The sequence below is a fragment of the Sciurus vulgaris genome (assembly GCF_902686455.1).
Source record: "Sciurus vulgaris genome assembly, chromosome: 6".
Taxonomy (NCBI): Eukaryota; Metazoa; Chordata; class Mammalia; order Rodentia; family Sciuridae; genus Sciurus; species Sciurus vulgaris.
Genome location: NC_136466.1, coordinates 140,859,597 through 140,885,264, shown reverse-complemented (window position 1 = coordinate 140,885,264; position 25,668 = coordinate 140,859,597). Strand labels below are relative to the sequence as shown.

Below are 25,668 nucleotides of genomic sequence, written 5' to 3'. Positions count from 1 at the left end.
GGTGTACTCAGATATTGAGTTCTGTTAGAGATCTGTTGAGTTTGAAGGAGGGTTCCCTGCACATAGAGATCTGGAAGGGGTCCCACCATCTCAGGGCTGAACGAGGGTAGTAATGTCTTTGGGAGTTAAGTGACTTATGATCAGTGAGTCAGGTTATCCTACTGCATAATCTCCTTCATCTTTCAGAAACTTCATAGCATATTCATATCATATGCCTTGGACACTTACACATTAGTTTAGCTAATCAAATTCACCAGTGTGGTTACTGTCAGCAGCTGGCCTGAACCAACTGATAGTGGGACCACACTGGCCACCAGCCTGAGTAAATGGAGCAGACACATTCTGTACCCATGCTGACACTGATCTGCTCCTGAAGCTCCCGACAGAGGGGCATTTCACACAGGTTGAACAGGAATCCAAAGAATGGTGGACATGCTGTGGGTTCAAATTAATGGTTTCTTCAACACTTCTGGGAAATGGGAAGGAAGAGAATCATTTCAGGAAGCTGGAGGGATGGTGGCCCTGAGGCACGCCCTGCATGGATGTTACCAGGCCTGAGCTGAGCTGCCACTCATCAGAAGCTATTGGGGCAGAGGACTGGGATGAAGGAAGCTGTGGATTTGCTGTCCTTGCTCTGAAGAAGCAGCACAGAGACAGGAAGCAAAGACTAGAGTGTGATTTTTTTTTTTTTTTTTTTTTTTTCCTCTGCTTTATCTTCTCCTCCAGAAGCAGAAATACAGAAAAATTGCCAGGGCTGGCCATGACACACTGAACCCAGCCCTCTCTCCCACCTTCTCAGAACTCACTCCAGGGAACTATCTCCTATTGCATGGGTATAGTTAGGCTGTGAAGTCAGGATTAGAGCTCTGGGTTCTGGAATGAGACCACCCACAACTTGAGTTTTGGAATTGAACCTGTTTTCTTCATGCATAAAGTAGAATAATTATAAAAACTCTGCCAGAGTGTGTATCCCAGTTCTGTCATGTACAAGCCATGTAGCCTTAAATGATTTTCTTAAGTGCTTGACAGGTGAAGTGAGCAGAGATAATGTGAACCCCTTGTCTTTTGCTTAATCTGTACTATGCAAATGCAGGTGCTATGTATTGTGTGCACTGATTCAGTGAAACTGGCCCTCCAGAGAACTACAAGTCCCAGGGATTTGGAGAAAATGGGGGCAGGAATGGGAGAAGGTATTTATTGACCTGGTTTAAGTTTAGAAGAAGTGGCTTGTATTTCCTTGGCCAGAGAAGAGAGCCAAGAGAGTTGTAGGAAGAGACTTAATAGTCGTAAAGGGCTTTGGGAGGCAGAAATGAAAACCTCAGAGTAAGTGATACTGTCATTACCTGTCTCCTACCTCCCTAGTCTCTTGAGTAGAACCAGAAAGTAATCCCCAGGGAGCTGTTATCACAACACAGACTGCTCAATGGAGGGAGCACCTGGCTATAGATGCCTCTTTCAGAAAATGGGGCACTGCCAAGAAGATGGTTTTAATAAATATTGTAATATACTCAAGTTAATTTTTTGTTCATGCCACTTGAAGCCCATCAAGGTTATTTTGGAGCAGGGAGCAGAAGGTTGGTGTTGTTCTAAGATTATCTCTGGATTTTATTTTGCTCCATTTTTCTTCCTGTTAATTCAGATATTAAGAAAATGGAATAATTTCCCTATCCAGTAGGAAATCAAACAACCAGATGCGTTCACAATACCTTCCATTTTTGTGGCGCTACAGTTTACGAAACACTTTGCTATTGCACTCTCTGCAGCAGTGTGAGCCCATAGCCAATCCAGCCACTTTCTGGTTCCTATCTGCAAATGTGTGGAATGCAGTCAAGAAGCATCGAGAGCCTAACAGTCCTGGTAGCAGGCCTGGCTCTGCCATCAATCATTCAAGACAAATCTCTGAGCTTCCTATTTCCTCATCAGTGGAGGAAGTTTGGACTCATATCTGCTGCCAACTCCAAAATTATATTATTTTTAAGTCTCATTTGCCATCCTATAAAGCATCAGAATATGTGGACTAAAGTATGATGTGTTCCTTTCAATCCATGATGCTGGACCATTGTGAGAATTTTTTTCTTGGTCTGATGATTTCCCAACTCATTCGAGATGGCTTCTCCAATCTAACAAGCAGCCACCTTCTCTGCCCTTGACTTCTTGAAGGCCATCATGTTCCTGGTTCTGGGATTGATGATGAATATTTCTTAGCCAGTTTTTGAGGACACAGGAGGACCATCCCTCTGCAGAAACCACTTCTGCCCATCTTTCTTCAGTCAGAGAGAGAACACTGTGCGCCTTTATTGTTACACTCATGTGAATGAGACTGTGAAGAGCAGACGCCATGTGGAGGAGGCAACCGGAGTTAAGCACCATCTGTTCCGGCTCGTCCGTTCCAGGTGGTAGAGTACTCCATATTTATGAAGCACTGGGATACGAAGACTGTGGGGTACTTGGTCTGGCAGCTGGGTGAGTGGCATCACTGCTGTGAGATGAAGAAAGACACAGAGCATTCCGGGGCACCAAGGTTAGCCATTATACTCATCAAGTATAAGAATTACAAGTTTTTGGATCCCTGGGGAAAACAAGAAAGCACTTTTGGTACTCATGAGAAAGTCAGTTGTTATTTAGATGATGAGACTGTTGATTCTTATCACACTCTTCTGTGTTTTAAAATACAGCAGCATACGTACGTTAATTCTGCAACTGAAAAATACAATAATTCATGCTGTTATAAAAAATAATTGAGTTTTATGCTAAGCTTCAGTGCTATCAAAATTGTCCAGAGCCTATTCCTTAGATTAAGAGTATTCACAGCCTCACGCCTACTCAAGAGATGGCTCATCAGAGATATGGCTCCAGCCAGAGAAGTGTATGAAGTCACCTGGTGTAGTTACACAGTATAAAGATATAGACAGCATAAAGTCATTCCGACAGCATAAAGTCATTCCAACAGCAAAAGGGAGACAACTGCATGTATTAAAAATGTAATTTTTAAATTTTCATAGTCCTCCAAAAGCTAAAATATCATAATTTTTTTTTTTTTTTTTTTTTTTTTTTATTAAAAAGAGAGAGAAATGTCCTCAAGATGTTTTGAAACCAAAAAGAAAAGGATAAAAGCCCCAGAGAGGTTTAGATAAAGGGAAAGATGGCCTGGATGAATTAGGACGGAGAACAGGGAAAGCACTCCCTTTCTCCCCCCCAATGTATCATATCAAAGATTTGAAGGTAAACAGGAGCAGCAAGCTGAAAGGCACAATCACGTTTTGAATTTCAGGACTGAGTGCCTATCTCCAGCAAAGGTAACTCCATTCTTGTTCCCAAAGAGACTCCTCCAGTTCTCCAACAATGAGTCGAGGTCACCCACTGCAGCTGTTTCCCAGAAAGGAGACAGTGGACTCTTAGTGAGAGAACTTGTAAGAGGAGGCTCATTTATTCCTAATGAGAGTAGAGATGGACAGTTCCTGCCCTTCTTACCTGAAAATATGGCCCTTGCCGTTACATGTATTGCACTGCCTGAAATTCCATCCTGAAAGCAAGTAAGTCAAAACCCCAGAAATACATGTGCTCAACTGGACACGCGCTGGTGTCTTTATCTTATTGATAAATATGGAGGTAAAGGTATCAAGAAGGAAATTGTGAGTTTGTTTAGAAGCTCCTGTGACCAAAGCCATGGTCATTTATTTAATCTTTATTTTCTTTGATTTGCTTTATTAAGGCAAATGGAATAGTCCTGTAAGCAAAGCTGAAAGCCAGTAAACTTCCCAGGTCTTTGCATGCCTTACACAGGATGATAGGTGATGAAAGAGCTTGCTGCCTTTGCCGGATGGTGTATAATGTGAGTTTGCAGTTTGGATATACAGTAGTTCTAACTCCGAGGGCTACTGGGTTAAAGCAGCATATGAGCCAATAACAACTGCTTTTAAAGTTTTTTCAGATTCACTTCCTTGTCTTCTGAAAAAGAGAGCTGTTGGTCACAGAGTGAGCCACTCATTTATAAATTGAGCACAACCAGGGATTTCCTCTCCATGGCCCAACCTAAGTAAAGTTGTCACTGAAACAAATTAAATAGGAATGAGGAGAAACCAACCCAGTGGAAGTGACTTTTTAGAGGGATCCAGGCAGCTCACAGGAATGAATAGGCTGAATAAAATTCGGTACGATTTTTTTAAAGTTAAGAACAGTTATTTTTATTATATATTTTGATATTTCACTTGTGTAGTAAACATACTCACATAGTCCAAGATCAAAAAATACAAAAGGATGTAAAAAGAAAATATAGCACCCATCCCTGTCCTCCAGATATCTGGTTTACCTTCTTATATGCTGTTAGAGGAATTTTATAAGAAAATAAGTATGTTTATTCTTTTCTTGCCTTTTTTGTACACAAATTTTAGCATAGTATACAAAGTTTGCTTTCCACCTTGCTATTTCCCCCTGTATAATATTCTTGTATATTATTCTTTATTAACCCATAAAAAGGCTCCTCATTGTCTCTTCAGACTGCATTATATGGGTATACCATAATTTATTTGAGTAATATCCAATCAGTGCACACTTAGACTGCTTCCAATCTGTAGACATTACTACACAGAGTGATATAATAGATAATCTTGTACAAGTTATTTTATTCAGGCAAATGAGATCTGTGGGATACATTCTTAGAGGTGAAATTGCCACGTCTGAAGTCATACACATTTGTAGTTTTCATTAAGTATTGCTAATACTGTACCCCATAAAGGCTGTAGTAATTTGTTTCCCTAAATTGTGTGTTCAAATAAAGAACCTTGCTGCTGCCACTGTCAGAGGTAAGGATGAGTGAATTTTGTGGTTTGTGCAGGATGACTAGATAGATAATTAAGGAAATCTGTGCAGTGAGAAAAATGCAGTTCCAGGATAGAATTAAGCAGATGCAGCAATTCCAGCTCTCTGCTTCCAGAGCCTGAATTTAACTCAGAAAAGACACCTAAACCTTGTTAGTATGATACATTCAACTTTCAAAGCACTTTCACATATTTTATCTCTACCATCTTCATACCAGCCCAAGAGATGAAACAGGTTTTTTCCAAAACCTCGCCCCCAATTTATCAGAAGTTTGAAAGCTGAAACATGGAGTAACTTGTCAAGGGTACTGAGATGTAAGAGATACAGAGAGAAATCAAACTCCAGAAGCCAGGACCACTGCCTTCCAGGCCAGCCCTGGCTTTTCCAGGAACAGTTTGGGGATCCATCCTAACCACAGATAATTCCCCAGAATCCTTGTGTTGATAACCCAAGCATCTGAGCGTGAAGGGATCGCCACTGGATGCGAGGGCAGTAGATGAAATGAGGAAGTTGGACTAAGCTTGACTCTGTATTTCACGGAGACATAGAAGTGAGCAGGACAGAGACTTTGAAAGAACAGGAGGGAATGAATTGAGATACGTCACCCTGGCTGCACCCAAGCATGCAACACAGGAGCAAAAGCACAGCAGAGAACTTGGAAATCTTTTAATATATTTCATTTCCAGCCTCTTCTCGTTCATAACAATAATTTTTTTTCTCTAGAAAAGAAAGACAAGAAGTTATGATTATTTCAGTTGCTATTTCTAGAACAGAAGTTTTGGTTTTTTGGGTTTTTATTTGTTTTTTTTTTTTTTGTTTTTTTTTTTTAATAACAGGGAATTTGACACATAAAAGGCTTGTAGGATTATTTGTAAATAAAATTGTCATGTCCCATAGATGTTTTTGCTTGTTTGTTTGTGTTTTGCTTTGTGCTAGGGATTGCACCTTGCTCATGCTAGGCTTTACCACTGAGCTACGTCCCAGCCTCACAGATTTAGGAAGAGAACACCAGGCTTTTCTCAGAACTCCAAGGTTCTTCTCATAGTTGTCTCTCAGCGTCACATGTGTGGACTTGTGTCTGCACCCTGCCTGGTCACCAGTCCCCAGAACTGGTTCCTCTGGGCACTTCTGGTGGAGCAAGGATGGAGCAGGTATTTTCCACCTCCAGCAACAGGAAATACCAAAGGACAAAAGAGTAAGGCAGGCCAGGGCCCAAATCTCTCAAGGATGTGGGAACCGAGGGATGGGGGAGGGTTGAGAGCTTGCCTCCAACACAGAGTAGCTTCTCACCAGGAAATGCTTGCAAGTTTGGGCTCAAAGGAAAGACCAGGGAGCAGCAGAACTCTTGCAGGTAAACTCACCACTATGCCTTTTCCCCCGCTTGCAAAAATAAGCCAGTGGAACTTTAGGTCTACCAAGTTCACCAGGCTGGCATGAGACAGACTTACAACTTCTCCAAATTGGACCAAATCCTGAAATAGATGCTTTTATTTGATCTCTCAAGTAATTATTTATCCCATACTTGCTATAAAAACTGTAATGGTCGAATCGATGAGGTATTCTTCATATGCATTATCAAGGAGTTTAGAATTTATTAGAAGCAGCAAGATGAATTCATTTAAAGCAACTAAACTCTATAATACTTTTGGTTTACATGAATCTTTTAAATGAAGAACTTTTAGCTGAGAACATGAAAGTTCAAGAGGACCTTATCCCCACCTCTAACACACATACCCGGCAGGTGTATAGAACCCAAGGCCTCATGCATGCTAGGCAAGCTCAAGAGGATCTTAGATACCATTTGTTCTGATCTATCCTTCCCATTTTGCAGATTAATAAAAAAATGAAAGAAGCCCAATGAGATATGATTTGAAGATATGGAAATAGGCAGATCCAAGTTTGCCAATGCATTCTGATATATCAGTGCAAATGGCTTATTCTTTCTAGGCTTCATCTCTTCACCAGTGATATAGTGATATTGAATTCTATAGATTGGTTGAAGATTAAATCATTTACATAAAGTTTCTACTCGCCTAATTTACTGGCAGAATCAGGTCCGGAATCCTCATCTCTGACTCAGTTCACAATCTGTCAAGAGCATTCCACTGGCCTTCCCCTCTACTCAAAAAATGTGCCTCTTGAGAGAATTAGGATCAGAAGCTACCATTCCTCCCTTGGGAATCTAGAAACCTAAGCTTATAAGAAATTGTAGTTCATTCAAGATGAATTTACAGCCAGGTGTGGTGGTGCACACCTGTAAGCCCAGTGGCTTGGGAGGCTGAGGCAAGAGTATTGCAAGTTCAAAGCCAGCCTCAGCAAAAGAAAGGAGCTAAGCAACTCAGTGAGACCCTATCTCTAAAAAATATACAAAAAAGGGCTGGGGATGTGGCTCAGTGGTCAGAGTGCCCCTGAGTTCAAAGTTCTAGCCCCAGTACCCAAAAACAAGATGGTGTGGGAGGGATGTTCCTTGGAATTGATTACTGTGCTCACAAAGCACAATGAGGAATTTCTTGGGAGCACAGAACAAACATTCTGCATTCAGGAAGTGTGTTCCACACCAGCTGGGGGCCAGGCACTGGCAGATGCCGGTCATCTAAAAGAGAATAAGTCATGCTGTTTGCTCATTCCTTCAACAATACCTTAAACACCTACCATGTGCCAGGAACCATTTTAAGGGCTTAATATACATCAGTGAACAAAACTAACAACAACACCCAAAAAACTCTTATTTCAGGGAGCTTACATTTTAACAGGCAGAAACAATAATGAACAGCAAGCATAAGTTAGAAAATTATGTTGTGTTTTGGAAGGTATAAGAACTCTTGAACTAAATTAAGCCACTTAAGGGAGAAGCAAATTTGGGGTAGGTCTTATTAAGAAGGTGACATGTTGACTAAGTCTTAAAGGAAGTAAACCCTGTGAACATCTGGAAAGAGTGTTCTAGGCAGGAGAAAGAGCCAGTGCTAGGAGCATTCAGTGGAATCGTATCTGAATTAATGGAGGAACAACAAGGAGGCAAAGTGGAAACAGGGGAAGCAGAATGTGAGATGGGTCCCTTGGTGTGGTGGAGCCCGCAGGGAGCAGGCCAGGAGCAGACACTGCATGGCAGGAAGTTTCCATGCCATCTGAGATGGGGGCCCATGGAGGGAGCAGAGGAGTAACATTCTAACTTGGGTGTTAAAAGGAGCCCTCCGAGCATTGTTTTGGGAATAGGCTGCAGAAAGGCAAAGTGGAAACAGTGAAACCAGTTGGAAGCTGGAAGAGCTTGATCTTTCAACCCTGCAGGCTTCCTTTATAAATTAAAAGGAGAAAAAAAAAAAAAAAAAAAAACCTGAGGCATAGGAGGCAAAGGACTTACGCAGGGTCACAGAGCATTAAAGGCAGGGAAAGGCCTAGAATCCCAACATCTTTCATTGTCAAACATCTAAAAAGCATCTCTCTGTGAGTATGTCTACACCACACTAGAAGCTTGGCGAGGAGGCCCAGAGACTTTGCAGGTTAGACAAATGCTCTGCCATACGTAATTCTCACTTGTATGCCTGGGATGTAAGACTTGCTCCAAACAAGTGGCAGAGTAGGTTTCCTTTCAGCAGCTGAGCTCCTTTGGGGCACCACTCTTTTTTCTTTCTTTTGGGAGCATTTTGCATCATGAGCAATAACTCTAGAAGCCCTTGGTCTGCCAATATGCTCAGGACAAGAGTTGTGGGTGGAGGAAAAACTAACAAAATTTACTATTTGAAACTTCAACACAGCAAAAGTTAAATTGGTCGATTTGATCTAAATTTCACTTCCAACTGTGTCTCATCCTTTCACTCTTAAAATGTTTTCTTTATCTTAATATTTCCAATAGCTTTATTGGATGAAATTTGTAGCAAATTTGTTTAAGTTTTAATTGGTTTGTGTGTTTGGCCTTAAAAAGCATGCCCGACTTGTATTCTTCCTGAGGCCCTAGGGAGCACATTTTGTCTTAGATTAGAAAGTGAGATGACATTGAATCTTCCAAAGAAGTATTTGTTGTGTAGACTCCCTGGGGGAAACTCTGAACCCCTGATGGAATACCTTCTTGAGCTTTTCATAGGCGAGAAAAAGTATTTCAACAAAGATGCATCTTTGTTCAAGCTCTCAACTAGCATAGTTGATCACCCTAAACATCCTAATTAAGATATTTCCTAGATTCTGGAAATCTTGTTAAAATACTTCAGCAAGAATGCTATAAGATGGGCTGGAGTTGTAGCTCAGTGGTAGAGCATTTGCCTTACATGTGTAAGACACTGGGTTTGATCCTCAGCACCACCTGGAAAGAAGGAAGGAAGGAAGGAAGGAAGGAAGGAAGGAAGGAAGGAAGGAAGGAAGGAAGGAAGGAAGGAAGGAAGGAAGGAAGGAAGGAAGGAAGGAAGGAAGGAAGGAAGGAAGGAAGGAAGGAAGGAAGGAAGGAAGGAAGGAAGGAAGGAAGGAAGGAGAAGGGAGGGAGGGAGGGAGGGAAAGAAAGAAAAGTATCATATCCATGTACAAGTAAACATGCTGTTTGCTCATTCCTTCAACAATACCTTAAACACCTACCATGTGTACAAGTAAAAAAAAAAAAAAAAATGCTGTAAGACTGTGGACCAAGAATAGGCAATCTAAATATCACTCATGACACCTGACACCCATGTGTTGTATAATGTCCCCAAGATGCAAATTGGGAAAGTTTGTTTCAGCTCTAACACATCCCAACACATTCATTTTTGCCTAACCATCACTGATGAAGATCTGTTCTTTTGCATTGAGGATCTCGTGACCATAGAGCTTTTTGAGTTCTGGGACCATCAGTCAGTATGCTTCAAATAAGTGCTCACTGATAGAGCTCAGTTTTTCAGAGACTGAGCAGCTTTACCAAAGCGAAAAGACTGCTGAGACCTCCCTTGCTACCTCTCATTGATAGGAAGGGCAGCGTGAAGAACACTCTCAGAGGTCTGTGCTGGGGCTGTGAGAACACATTTCGGGGAAGGCTTGTTGCATTGCTGGGCTAGAATGTAATCAGAATGCTGCACTGCTTACCAAAAACAGCAATCCTTTGCATTCAGAGCATTTCCTCTTGATTTGATACTGATAGCTGGCTGACCCTTCCACTGGCTTGGCACAGAAAGCTGAAGAAAAATGTCTTTTGTTTATTTGTTCAACAAATGGTTGAAAAGAGCTAGATGTTGACTTCATTAAGTAAAATCAACAAAACCTTTCCCCAACATAAGCTCTAGATTTAGTTAATCTAAGGCAAAATAGAATTTTAAAAGTAGGCAAATTATTGTGTACTCTCTGTGGTTCCTTAAATTAGTAGATGACTATCAGAAGGCTGTGACACAGAAAGGTTGTGACAAGTCTGAGCTCTGGAGCTGGCCAGCCAGTATGTCAAGTCCACTTTGACTGCTCACTGTGGTCCTGAGCAAGCAGTTTGATCCCTCTAAGACTTCCATGGCTCCACTCTGCACCAGCTGTATGGTTTTGGCAGTTCACCTACCCTCTCAGTGACTCTGGTTCTTTGTGAGATGCGGATAATAGTTGGGGCCTTAATGGTATTTGTGAAACCATGTGTTAGTGTGGCCCTGGCACCTGCCACGTGCCCAGTGATATTTTGCTGCTGTTAAGAATGCGAACCCTGCAGGAGGCTGAGGCAGGAGGATCTTGGGTTCAAAGCCAACCTCGGCAATGGTAAGGCACTAAGCAACTCAATGAGACTCTATCTCTAAATAAAATACAAAATAGGGGTGGGGATGTGGCTCTGTAATCAAGTGTCCCTGAGTTCAACTACCAGTACCAAAAAAAAAAAAAAAAAAAGAATTCTGAAACAGACTTTTATTTAATGTCCTTTCCACCTCTATTAAATATGATTTCCAATGATTAAAATGTGGGCAGTGGAGGGCAAAGGCAGGCCATTTAGTTAACAACTTTCTATAAGCTTAATTAAATTATTCCATAAAAAAGGGATTTGGTGTATCTCCTCGATAGATAAAAAGACCGATAACATGTTCCACCATGTGCCAAGGGCCTCTGGAGGATCCAAGATTATTACTCAAGGGTATGCACAACGTAGGGTTAAAGATGCTGAAGATCTGGGGACCAGGCTCATTTGAAAACTAATCTCAGGCCCTGGCTACAAGAGTGTTTTTTTAGTTTTGCTTGGGGTTTTTGTTTGTTTGTTTGTTTGGGGGTTTTTTGTTGTTTGTTTGTTTGTTTGTTTGTTTGTTTGCAGTGCTAGGGATTGAACCCAGGGCCTTGTGCTTGCAAGGCAAACATTCTACCAACTGAGCTATATCCCCAGCCCTACAAGAGTGTTTTTGTGTTTGAGAGGCATTAAAAGAGTAATAGAGCACTGAGTTTTATTTAGAATCCCCCAGGTCATCCATTTACTGTCTTGGTAAGTTTGAGCTGGGTCACTGACCTCTGAGCACCAATTTATTCATCTTTAAAATAGATATGATAATATCTACCTCATAAAGTTGCAACGAGGGTTAAACACCACCATTAACACATGGTAAGGGTTCAATAAATATTCCCCTTCCCCAACATAATCTCCGTTTCCCAAGAGGATAAATGACTCATTTGGCAAACCCAAAGACAGTAAAAAGACCAAAGCACAGACAGGAACAAAACTGATTCAGAGCATATCTAATCTTGCCATCACTCCAAACCACTTCACCCTTCAAAGCCTTCGCCTTAAAACTGTGCCTTATAAATAAGGGATGTAACCTATCCGCTATTCCCACTATAAAGAATGTACATCACTAGAAAAGCAGCTGTTCTATCAATTATTCCTAGATTTAAAATTAAATAGGTTTTCTGGACTAACCAGGATCCTACTGCTCTTGGACATATTGTCATATGTGAATAAATGCATTTCTAATTACAAACATAGATAGGATTTGGTAAGCAAGCCTGACCTTAAATTGTCATTTGAGAGATATCTAAAATTCCTAAAAGCTTTGCATGTTCAAATTCTAGATGACCAAAATGGGTTTCTAGTGTCTATTATGCACATTTTTTGTTGTCATTGAATGGCAAATGCTCGAATAAAATCAAATCCAGTAAAATTACATTTGATTGGAGATGAATCAAAATATTTGTATGTTTATTAAAGGATAAAGCACTTATCTCTGTGTGACTTGGCTTTTATGTGAACAAACAGGAAAGACACAACCAAAGTCTTTTGTTAATTCTTGTGTGTTGTGAATGCTGCTATGTTACATAATATACTTTGAAAATCAGATTTAAATGCTTTACCCCAAATCAAGTCCCAGGATAATTAAAGGTTAGGTATGTTTAAACAAAGCAAACAAACAATCAAAGAAACAAAAATGAATTAATGATTTATCAAACTTGAGAGGGAGAGGGAAGTCAAACATAACTTAAAGAAATCACCTACTAAAGAAGACATGCTCACATTATTTTGTAAAAATGAAAAATATATGTGCATTTTAAAGTAATAATATAAAGAAATAAGAAAATTGTTAAAACAAATATTTTATACATAGGCAAACAGTAATTATCTTTTATTAGAGAGCCTATACCAAACATCTGTACACACATATATAAACTCAATCTATTTAGATTTATTAGATGCTTACCAGAAAATATAATCAGGAGATATGGTCAACATCATTAAACATTAAGTAAACTCAGAAGAGAACATCACATCACGTTACACAACCCATTAACAAAAGACCATGCAGACATGCCCTAACAATTATTCTATAATAGTAATCTCCTGAGGGTATAGGAGGCAAAAGCCTCATTGACTAGAGGAACATTAAACTGCTAGGAAGACAGTTTGGTAACATGAGTTAAAGCAGTCATGTCCTTTAAGGCACTGGTTCCCTTTCTCTATTACACTAAAAAACTACTCTTAGATAGAAAGCAACCTTCACATATTCACCATGATGTCCTTCAGAGAAGTGAAAATTACTAAACCACCCAAGTGTTCAATGACAGAGGAAGAATTAGGTAAATCCTGAGACAATCCTTACATCCGATATCATGAGATCTAAAGGTGATGTTTATGGTGACTGTATATGGGAAAGTACAGTCTCTGTGATTCACATATATGTAGCTATATTCCAGAACATTCTAGAAAGAAACTCATTAAAGCTCTAATGGTGTTTGTCTTTGCTCTATAAGAGAGGTAGAGGATGCAAGGTGGTTAAGAATGTGGGATCAGAGTGGAAACCGCCTAGGTTTGAACCCTAGCTCTGCCACTTGAGCATACTTGACTTTGGATAATTTTTAAGTTCACTGTGATTAGGTTTCTTTATCAGTAGATTGGTGGTAAAATAGTGCCTGCCTCCTGGGGTTGTCATGAGGATTAAATTGCTAACACAGACAAAGCCTTGACAGTAGCTGGCATACAGTAAGAACTTGGTAAGCATTAGCTATTTCTTTTTCATTTTAGTAGTAGAACCAATACAGCCTTTTACCCCAACTTCCTGCATTTTACAAATCAGCTTTGCCCTCTTGAGTATATTACTGTTACAATGGGGGGAAAGAAAAACAATCATTATTTTCCTGAAGGCTCTGAGATCTGGGTCAGCTGGATTTTCTAGACTTTTCTAGATTTTCAGACGCTTATTAGGATATCACAGACCGTAGTTGGAGATAGATAACTTCATGGTTGCTGAGACTCAAGAATTGAAACTGGAACTGCAGTGACAATTGCGGGGAACTTTGTGTCCCATTTCATAAGAGAAGTAGCCCATTTCCTAACAAGTTAGGAAAGCTCAGTTTTCGTAAAGCACTGCTTGCATCTTTTGGAAATTCTTACATCTCCCCAGTTTTCTTTCCCCACCTCCCATTGCTTCCCCCAACCTCTGACTTTTAGGTAACTCAACTCAGTACTGAGCATTTTCTTCTCTTTACAATTAACAGGCACTTTAAAAAAATTAAATCTCATGTTTTAATAAAAGGCAAATTTTTGCAAATATTTACTGTATTGATATAAATAATTTTTTTTTTTTTTTTTTTTTTTTTTTTTTTTGGTGCTGGGGATTTAACCTAGGGGTGCTTTAACACTGGGCTACATCCCCAGCCCTTTTTATTTTTTATTTTGAGTCAGGATCTTGCTAAGTTGCTGAGGCTGGCCTTGAACTTGTAATCCTCCTGTCTCAGGACATAAATACATTTTCTTGAGCAAGCAAAGTAAATTAGGGAAAGGAGAGAGAGAAAATCAATTCGTTCCATGCCTTCATTAGTTTTTGAACATGTCAACAGGTATCATGCATCATTTGATTTACATATGAAGTTATCATTCTAAGAATACTTTTGAGGTTCCAGGAGCAGAATGGAAACTGAGAAGGAACTTGTTTTCTCTTTTCCCTATCTACCCTCAAGTTTTCAGGGGAAATTCTTGGGAAAAGTTGGCTCACTTTGAAGTCTTCACTTGCCAGCAACTAACAAGTCTGTATAATACAGTTGCCAAGGTAATGTCAAGACCATGTAGACAGAGGGAGAAAATGTGGTGTGCAGACAGAAGATGATGAAAACGGATTAGCAGCATGAGCAGGAAGGGTTTTTTTTAATTGGAATAAAATAAAGTCACATTATCCTTTTTAAGTGGTTATACTAGCAGTTCTAACATCTGAAGATTGTAAATGAACTTCATTAAAATAAGTTCTTTTTTCCCATATCACCTTGTTCATTGTCCCTCTATCCCAAGCCATATCAAAATGAGTTCCACTGCATTCAAGTTAGACAAAGAAATTTTTCGTTTGCCCAGACCAAAACATTTTTTCTGTAAGTTCTACTTGAAGCCTTGGATCCAGCCAACTTCTTCCAAATAATGATTGCAAAGATGCTCCCAAAGATGCTCCCAAAGCTGTACAAATATTTGCTGATTGAATAAATTTACTATTGTCAGACATAAGTGGTTAAAATGAGCCAAATACTTGCTCATTTTTCTAGACTATTGCTTTAGTTTTCAAACCACTCAATTTTTCTTTCTCTCTTTTTTTTTTTTTTTTCCTTCTCCTTCCTTCAGGTACAATCCTTGGATTTACCCTCCGACCATATAAAATGAGCTACCGAGAAGTCAAGTACTTTTCCTTTCCTGGGGAGCTTCTGATGAGGATGTTACAGATGTTGGTCTTACCGCTCATCATCTCCAGTCTTGTCACAGGTACCATTTGCCGATTTTGATGTTGGTTTTTTGTTTTTGTTTTTGTTTTTGTTTTAAGTCTGCTTGTTGCAAAAGATCGCTTAGAAAAGCAAATGCTTTGGTTTCTGCTGGATGCATGCTCTGTTCTAGAAAAATAAAGTCCCTTCAAAATGATGGAAAGGAGGCATTAGTAATGCATGAATGATTATAACTCTCATATTTTACCAATCACATGAATAAATGGATTTAAACAGCCATGTAATCTGGTCTGCCTCACCATGGAAGAGGTGCCCTGCTAGACACCACACGACCAGCCTTCTCTGACCACAGTGATGTAGTTGACAACAGCGTACAACAGGTCTGTTTTCTCACCCTCTTATCCCACCCAGATAACATCTGGTTGGACAGCCTATTAGCTATTGATGCAAGAATGCTTGTTCTCAGAGCCACCAGGACTTGAGCGGGAGCCTTCTTGGAAGCCTCATCAAGAGGTAATGCCCACAACACACTCACCAATTCTGCTGCCACCAACACTTTTCCTGGTGTACCCGCATGATTTCATTTCCTTCTCCAGTTGCCCCTCACCCCCATTACCTTTTATGCTGGGGGGAAAGGGGGAGGGGGTGGGAGATTTCCTGTTGGATATTTTGTTAGGTGCCACTTGGATTTTTACCAGTGGAAGCTTTGCAGGACAGAATTCAATTTTCCATGACAGTGAGACAGTAGTTTACTCCTGCATGAGAAAGGGCTAGAGTCATTTGCACATTGATTGACAAATACAGACTGAGCAAAAGAAGTTGTAGAAAAACGTTCCTATGCATTCCTTCCTGCCCATTCTTCTGTTTCCCCACAGCACATCTCTACTTGGAGAAGGAATTTCCATAGACACTGCCCCAGCAGGATGGTTTCTGGGTTTGTAGCTAAAAGCCAGAACTCAGGTATTACTGACCCCGTTCTTTTCCCCCTTAGCAGACCACTTCACCTCTGTGTGAGCTGTCTCTGAGCATCTTTCCCTTTCTTCCCAGGGTGTTTCCAAAGATACTTATAATCTCCTTTCAAGATCTCTGTGGAATGAGAATTTCATAGTGCAACTTGAAAGTCATGAGGCGACATTCTATCACATGCCTCAGAGGGCTGACCATTACTTGGACAGGAACTGTGTCAGATTTTTCCTCAATGCCTTGTAGATCTTAGCTGGCTTCCACTTGTCCAGGGCCCTAAACAAGAAATTGCATGCCACCACCTTCCATAAGACAGTTCTGTCTGTAGACCTTGTGGTGTACTCCTTTGTGAAACTGGGCTGGTCCATTGCTGATGAGGGGTAATCGTAGCAGCTGCAATTTGTATCACAGAAACTGTATTAAATGCTGACCTGAGGGCATATTTTCATTCTGTTATCCATTTTTCTAGAGAAACAAATTCTTTGCATAAAACATGGGTCAGGACCCACATCCAACTTTTTATTTAGTAGAACAATGAGTCCCTCTTCATCACCCCTATTGGCAAGGTATCCAAACTGAGAACCTACAATTTTCCTGGACACAAACTGAGGGGTCCTGGGTTCCCTTGTACTGACTTCCACAGAGAAATCAGTGTCAAGAGGTTTCTGCTCTTTCATAATTGTGCTAGAAACCAACAGTGTTACTATTTAGAAAAGCCCTAAATGATACAGTTTAAAAAGTGCTACTTTTGTTAGCAGACCCAATCTACATGTACCTTGAAGTGGAATTCCTTGGTGTTTTTAGTAATTAGTAATCAACTTTACAGAAGGAATTTTGTTGAGTCATTTTGCGGGAAAAAAAATATTATGATGCAGTCTCTTTGCATGGTTAAAAAGAATTTTTGTTCAAAGCTTGAAGAAATTATCAATATTTACAATATTCTTATTAAAAAAAGAGAAATTACAAGCTTCAAACAACCAATATTAAATGAATTTTTATAATGTAACCTAATTGCATATTGGGAGTGCTGCCACATGGGGACCATTAAGAGAGTCTTAGCTCTCATCTAGGACAAGGAGCCTGAGGGCAATGATTTAGCTTTGCCCAAGATCTTTTCAAGGTGCTAGTCTCAAAGGAGTAATTTCCATGCTACACAGTAATTTAGATACTTATGATCAATTAAAATGTATGATTGATTTAATAAGAATTTCCTTTATGGTTTTGAATAAAAATGGTTCTAATCCAAAGGGTTATGATCCAGTGGGAATGGCAGGGAGGAATTTTTTGCAAATTACTCTGACCCCTAGAAGATACCTGTGTTTGTTGGGAAATGTTATTGGGGAACATGTTGCCTAGGGAAGGAACAAAGGAAGACTCCATTCTGCTCTGATGGAAAAACAACCTCAAATGCTTCTAGTCATCAAGCTGGTGACATACATATACATATATATATATATATATATATGAAGCTACCCTTTCAGACTACTTTTTGTTTTCTTACTTTCATAGAGTCATGGATACAGAGAAATATTTCTCTTCAATGGGAAAGGATCAGGGACAAATGTAATGATAAGTAGGGAGTGATCACACTGTTGGGACTAATCACCTCCAGCCACTCATTGCCACGTATCAACAATGGCCAAATCTTCCCGTTTTTCAAGAGAATGGGGTGGTCCAAATTTTTAAAAGCCCCTTTTCAATGTTGATGCATTTTTAAAATGTTGATACAATTCGCTAAACAAAACACTGCAAGCCAAGCTAAGCATATCTATCAGGCCAGTCCAACCCTTGGGCTACCTGTATCAAAACTCAGGTCTGGATGTCCATGCTAATGAAGAGAAATGCACTGCTCGATTCATGCCCCCTTAAGGCTGTCACTGGGTTTCATATTTTGCCTGAAGTGACCAATAGCAGTGCCATGCCAAAGCTTGATTCGTAACAGAGAAATTAGCTATTGAACATCACATTTATTGCTGGCTATACAAATAGCTATTGCGAAGCCTCTCCCCTCCATCTTCTGAGGTATGACCACATTGTATTGTAGCTATTCTAGTCTTTTCTGCACCAGACAAGAACATCATAGTAAGGACTTAGAGGTCACACTCCCATAGAAAGTATTTCCTAGTGGAAAAATGCTTCACAAACTAATGCTTCTAAGTTCAATGCCGCAGGGTCTGCACAGATGGAAATGAAATTGCATTAACTTGTTATTGCATTTCTTGGACTAAGCATACTGTTTTGGAAGATTCTAGAGAACATACTATACATTGAATTGTACAGAGTCATGTTTAGTTTCATTGAGTTGAGTTTTGCATCATGGGAATCAAACCCAGAGCCCCGCACATGCTAGGCAAGCACTCTACCACTGAACATCTCTAGCCCTGAAACTGTGAAATCTAAGCTAGAGTCTTGTACTTGACAGGTCTATTTTTGTGAGTTATGACTCTAAGGTCCCTGTAAGCCACGTTTTCCTTGTCCTGAATTGAAATTCAAATCTTTCCAAACATCCCTGGTGTGTATTAGCATTCCAGAGGCTGCCAGAGAGAAGCTGGGAGAAAGCCTAATGGCTGCATTTGTACTCAAGTACCTATTTTTTTGAACAAGAAAAATATGTCTGTGCCAACACACCACACAATAAAACAGGGATTTGGCACCAATTTCTATTGATTTGGTCAGGATAAGCAGCCAAACTAGATATTTCATGCCAGAAATATGAGTTGGTTTGGCTAGCTTAACCTGATTGAAATTCACTGGATAACAATTGAACCACGTATCTGGTTGTGCTGTGTAGACATGGCCATCACCTCCTCTTTACTTTTGAATTTTTTTAGAAAGCCAGTGCTTTCTCCTCTAAGTGAGACATTCCCCTTCAATCACACATCACAAAAGAACGTTGATGTCACCTCAGTTTTCTGGAGGAAGGAAGCTTCTGGCAGATGGTCTCTGGAGAGTGGGACATATTGTAAGTGAAAGGGCAGGGAGGGGCCATCAACAGTAGCTACAGTCGCAGTGTGGGGGCCTAGCAGAGGGCACACTGGACTAGGATGGTAAAACAGATGGAGTTCATCCTGTAACGTTCATCCACAGCTACTTACTCTGTGAGACTCTGTGCTGGGCACTGGGGATTCCTGAATGCAAAACTAGTCCCCGAGAAGATGCACTTGGGCTGTAAAGGAAGAAGCCTCCCCAAATCCCTTAACTGAGACAGTCTATGTAAGTAAATTCCAATACCCGCGACACTGGTTCTGTGAACTCTTCACACAAGGAAGAGACAATTGGATTGCCTGTTTGAAGAACATGATCCCAAATCTGATTTTCCTAGAGTCATGGCATCTTCATCCCAAAGTCAACTAGTCCAGAATTTTCCAACCTGGGCACCACTTCTGTTCTCACTTACTTAAATTTTTTTTTTTAAGTTAACATACTTTTTTTTTTTTTTTACAGTGCTTCAAATCATTACCAAAAATGGAAACTTCCTATGCCTTTTCTTGTGAAGCAGATAGTAAATTATAGTGTTATGAAATTTTGAATTGATATAGTTGCCTGACAAAGACTCTGACTCAGACACCCCCACTCTCATATTTAAAAAGGGGGGGGGGGGTTGTTAGCAAATGTGTTTGAGGGTGACAGGTACACATTAGCACTGAAATAAAATTGTCCTTCCTGTAATCTGAAGAACTGAAAGAGAGATGAAAAGAATTGCTTCTTACTAAATGATTTAATTTTAACTAAGAAAAGGTTTCTATACCACCAGAACCAGTGTATTTCCTCCCCCTTGGGAAACACTGATGTGGTCCAACCACCCCTGTGGTTCCTGTCCAAATGATTGTCCAACTTCTGCCCAAACATGTCCAAGGGCATGAGCTCTGTAGAACCCATTTATTCTTGGAAAACTAACCAAATTATCTTTGTATCCAAAATAAAGCAAATGATTCTTTAAAAAAAAAAAAACAAAACAAAAAACAAAAAAAGCTAACAACACACATGCTTGCCTATAATCACCTCTCTGTGTGACAAGCTCTGTGATGTGTCAGGTATTATTTAGGCAGTTTCCCTTTAAATCAATAAACCAGTGAACTCAGTGGAACCTGTGACTTGACAATTTTTAAAGCCAACAGACTGAAATCTCGTACCTGAGAACATAATGAAAGTAAAAGCAATAAATGTGGCACCTCAAAGTATGACTCTTTGGCTTTACAGAAATGACAATAAGAGTGGACTGAAGTTTGTTGTTTCATTTATCAGAAGAGGCCAAAAAAATAAGCTAAAAAAAAAATTAGCTCTTGGGCTGGTGAGGGTTTGTTAAGGGCTTGCAAAAATGAGAGCCAAAATCACTTAAGAGAAATTTAATATTTTAAACTATGCATTGCCAAGGCTCTGGTGTGTAGCTCAGGCCAGTTTGAATACCCTGAGCAGTTACGGACAAAGAAAGGGCTGTAAGTTACACACACCAACTGTATTGGAATAAAAACTATCTATCTTGGATGGGGAAGTGTTTCTTTAGGCTTGCCTTTCTTTCTCTGAAGAACGGAGGTGGAGGTGGTCTGCGGGTGTGAAGATTTATGCCTGGCACATAGTGTGTGTTCAAGCACACTGTGGTAGCCATTGGCAGTAAGAGCTGTAAGAGGGCCTCTGGCCGTTCTCATTGTGCAAATGAAAATTCGAGAGCAAGAAGAGAGAACTTGAGTTCAGGGGAATATCATGAAGCCTCCAGATTCCACGAGTCTCATCTGCCTGTGATCCTTGCAGCAACCACTTCCCCATGAAGGTAAATTAGAGAGAAACCATAAAGTTAATCCAGTAACAACATGGGAGCCAGAGAGAATTCCTTCCTCACCACTGGAGGGGATTGGTTTCTGCCCTGCGGCATGGGATTTGACTTCCTTATCGCAGCTGCATAATTCTAAGTATTATCATTGGTTATACAACTGCCCAATTTTCCCTGTGAAGCTCAGGCCCCGTGTGTGGCACCCTGAATTCCACTGGGCAGTGAATTCCACATGCTGCTCACATGCCACGAGCAGACTTTCCAGGCAAACTGTGTCTCTGTCTCAACACTGGAACACACCTCATGGCCTCTTGGAAACAAGCCAGCTATAAAGAAGCTCCAGTTCAGTACATTTGAAGCCTGCAGGCGGGTTTTGCATGATGGTCTCTGCAGGGCTGACCACACACTGTGGGAAGGGAGGCTGAACCACACCTATCTACCAGGGAAGAGGGTAGGATATAGTGGAGGAATCCCTCTCTGGGATAAGGCAATCCCCCCGCTTCTTTGCATATGGAGAAAGGAAATCTGGGAAATTAAATGCCATTTTCCCTCCGTGGGTTTGGATTTTGGTGAGATGCAGGCAGTCTACTCTCTCATTACAGACAACTTCATTCAGTAAACAATCGTGGAGGCTTTGTATGTGCCAGGTACATTTCTAGGACCTAAGGATACCCAAACGTGCTCCAGGGTTTCGCAGTCTGGTTCATGGAGATTGGCTGTGATTGCAAACAGCCAGGGTGACTGGCAGTAGGAGCCTAGCGAGGGACCCGCACAGGGAAAGAGCACTGCACCATCCCTCTCCCCTGCCTCCCAGTATTCGGCCCTTTTTGCCAGGAAATAACTGAGCAGGAAAAAAAGGACATTTTTGTCCTGACGTGTGAGATTTCACCATTAAATGCAGTAAGAGCCAGAGGTGGAGACCTGTGAAGTCCCTAGGAGAAGTCACCACCAGGAAGGTGGCCTTGCAGATGGGCAGTCAGGGAGAAGAGGTGCTTGACAGGGTTTCAACCACAAACTGTCCCTTTTGAGAGGGTCCGGGAGACTTGCGGCTCCTGAGCTTGAAGGGGTGTGGAGGTGGCATGTGCCGCCTTATTCCCCGCCCTTCTCCAGCACCCCCGCTGGGCTGGCATCCAGCTCCACCCCGTGGTTCCATTTTAGAAGGTCTCAACTGCTGAACTTGGGTTCACCTCTTGGTCCTAATTGTGCCGTAGGGAGCGGCAGAAGAGGACACCTTTTCAGACTGTTTCAGGAGAGCACCTGGTGTCGCTTGCACACCTGAGCCCCCACTGGGTGCCTGGTGCTTCTTATGTGCCTGCCTCTAGGCATTCCACCACACTGCCCACCTCCACACCCCACTGTGGTCCCAGGATTGATGCTGGTGCTCCAGCTGCCCTGTGACTTGTAGGGACAGTGACCTTGACCCAGTCCTTCTTAACCCAGGCTGGTACCAAGTGCAGCACCCAGTGAACTTCCAGAGAGTTGAATGCTCCTGGGAAGACTTGTGGTAAAAAATGAAGCGGTTCTTCAGTTGGAAGAGCAGAGGCCTCAGGTTCCAGGCTCAGTGCGGGATGCTGCTTTCCAAAGGGCCTGGCCTGGGCCTTGGTCAGTCAGAAATTCTTATCTGTGAACTTCAACACATTCAAGAGAGACTGTAGTTTGGGTCCATTCTGGGTTGGAAGAAATTTTTTTTAAATTTTACTTATTTGTTTCGGTTGTAGATTTTGTAATTTATTTATTTTTATGTGGTGCTGAGGACCGAACTTGTTACCTCATGTGTGCTAGTCAAGCCTTCTACCATGGAGCCACAACCCCATCCCCCAGAAGTAATTTTTGAAAGTTTTATTTCCTTAAGAGAAAATGTAAAAGCCTCCTTTAAGAAAAATAGAAGTCTCTTATCCCCTTAATTGTCAAGGTAATAACCTCTTTCCTGACCCTTTCTGATACATGTTTCCAGAGGAATGGATTCATTTGCATCTCTTTGTTTCTGTACCACAATGTGATCTGTTGTTGTCTTCTTCCTCACAAAGGCTTCTGGAAGGTTCCGTGTCTTTATCTGGCATATTCTGTGCATTCCCTAAAGAACTGAGTAGGAATTCTTGGCTTCACAGCCATCACAGGCCACTTTACCAGCTTTCCTGCCGGCTGCTTGGCTGACAGAAACTCCACTTCCTCTTTCAATGCCCTAATGCCCTCGGTGCTTCATCCTTCCCCGTGGTGTGCTTCCCTCTTGAAACGACCTTTCCCCATCTCCATCAAACCCTTTAACTCCTCTGAGGTGCAGCTTTGCTCTCAGTCCTCCACGAGGTCGTGCCTGCTGGCTTCAGCTGGACGTCAGCATCCCTTCCATGAATGCCTGTTGCGTTACTCGTGTGGCACCGGCACACACTGCCAGTGCCTTGCCCTGAATTGGAGGCTTCCGCCAGGACCACGTTTTATCCACCAGAGCCCGGTTCATCGGCCTGACAGCACACCATATTAATGGACAATTTTAATTACAAAAGCCATACACAGTGTACTTCAAAATGACATAAATATTGAAGTGTGTAAAGTGAAGGGTGAAATGTTCCTGTGCAGAGGTAACCACCTTTCCCAGGGTGGAACCTGACAGAAGCAGTGGGTGGTAGTGGGTAAGTGTTCAGGGTAGACTGAGTTCAAATCCCAACGTGGCCACTTCTCAGCTCAAAGACCTTGGACAAACTACTTGTCTCTCTCTACTTCCATTTTTTCATCTATTAAATGGGGATAATTGCAATTAATACCTACCTCTTTGAATTGTTATGAAGATCCAAGGGATATCTATAAAGTATCGAGAGCATTGCCTGACGTGTAATATCTACTAGAAAATGCGACTTGTTAATCTTTCACACCCTTCTTTAAAAGCTTACATGCAAGTATATCATTGTGTTAAAAATGACAGAATCAGATGTGCATTTCTGCAATATGCTTTAGCTGGTCAAAAATATCTTATGGGTATTTTACTATATAAATCTATGCAGCTTTGCCTTACCACTGTATGCTCAGGTTTCCTCCAATATTTTGCTCTTTTCAAAAAATCTGCAGTTAAGTTCATTATATCTTTGTGTTCTACTTTTGAATGATTATTACTAAAAGTAGAATTGCTAGAGCACCAACTCTGCTTTACATAGAATATTTAATATTAGATTATTTCTAGCTGGTTTATAATTTGAATTTATTGTTCTCAAGTGTTTATATTAAGAGCTGAATTTTCATTATTCTTAAGCTAACTTCCTGAAAGTATACCACAAAATGTTCCCTAATTGAATTGAAGTGTAGGGATTCATACCCCCCCCCAAAAAAACAACCTTTAATACCAACATATCTGAGCGACACATTGAAAATTTAAGAAAAAAGAAAAAAAGATGGAAACACTAGTAGGTTCTATACTGGAACCCCGATTCTTATCTTGGAACCCTATGCTAGACACATCTAAAAGCATTCATTTGGCAAGGATCCCAAAGAGTCAGATATCAGTGTAATAGTTCTCAAATAAACATTTTTAAACATTCTTACAAGTACTATTAAAAATGTTTACATAATGGATTCTATATATAGTTATATTCTGCATTACAAAATATGACTTTTATGTAATATAAGAACAATACTGTAAGAGTATTTCCATAAACAGTGTAAGCTACTGAATCTAAGCATGATTGACAATTTCAAATTTTCCAATATCTTTTAGGGATAATACTTCATAGCTTTCAAGCCCTTTTGCTGTTAGCATTCAGACAAAGTGGAGGGCAAGAAAAGCTGAAGAAAAATTTATAGTGAAAAAATCTTACAATTAGGAAAATTCAATCTGTTCATTTTTAATCTGTTATTTTTTTTCTCTGAATTGAGCACAAGGCATCATTATTTTATTTTACCAGAAAACATTTAAGGGCAGCTTACAGAACACAGATGTCCCATGGGAACATGACTCGAAGTCACTATGTAATTTCCTGTTAAATAAACACAAGAACATTAAACTCCCAGTGAGGTCAAGCACCTGAAAAGTGCTGTATGTACCAACTAAGCACATTTGCCTTTTGTGAAAGGCATTTGTAGCAATTGCTAGAAACCTTCTTGTTGCCGGCTTTGCCACCACCACTAGCTTCCCCTTGTTCCTTATAAGGTGGAAACTTATTTTACAGTTCAAGGAGGGGTTCTTTTATTTATATCAAGTCCCTAAAGTCATTTCTTGGTATTAATAGACCTAGATTTATCTTATTTCAAGATTGCACTTATTAACAGGCTTATTGAGTAGTCGTTCACTTAACACAGAGTTTACCCACTTCAAGTGTACAATTTAAAGACTTTTAATATATTTACAGAGTTATTCAGCCATTATCATAATTATCATCATTTTAAATTTTCAACACCCTTAAAAGAAACCCTTCCTTCTTTGGTTATCATCACCCAGCTTCTTCATTCTCCTAGCACTAAGTCCACACCAATTTGCTTTCTTTTTCCCATAGATCTCCCTGTTCTGGACACATCATGTAAGTAGCCTCTACAATACATGATCCTTTGTGGCTGGCTTTTTTCACTGAGCATAATGTTTTCAAGGTTCATCCCTATTGTTGCATGTATCTGTATTTTATTCCTTTTTGTGGCTGGGTGATATTCCATTGTATTGACATACAATTTTATTAATTCATTCATTAGTTGGTGTATATTTGAATTGTTCTCATGCTTTTTTTGTTTTGTTATTTGCTATTATAAATAATTATGCTATGAATATTTATAGACATATGTTTTCATTTCTCTTGGGTACAGAATAGAGTTACTAAGTCATATGGTAACTCTACTTAGTCTTTTGAAGAATTTCCAAATATTTTTCAAAGTGGTTGCACTATTTACATCCCCACCAGTGTAAGAGAGTTTCAAATTCTCCAATTTTCTTGCCAATACTTGTTATTGTCTGTCATATTGTTTATATGTTTTTGTCAGAATGGGTATTTTGTCAGAAATGCTATCTCATGATTTAATTTGCATTTTTCTGATGGCTAATTATGCTG

General features: G+C 40.4%; 1 protein-coding gene across 1 annotated transcript in view; it reads left to right on the top strand.

Annotated features, from left to right (window-relative positions):
• SLC1A3 (solute carrier family 1 member 3) overlaps window positions 1-25,668 on the top strand; it is a 76,718-nt gene that overhangs the window by 6,812 nt on the left and 44,238 nt on the right. The window contains exon 3 of the mRNA XM_079144694.1: window positions 14,822-14,959. Within this exon, the coding sequence (XP_079000820.1) occupies window positions 14,822-14,959 (138 nt within the window). The remainder of the gene's footprint in view (window positions 1-14,821; window positions 14,960-25,668) is intronic.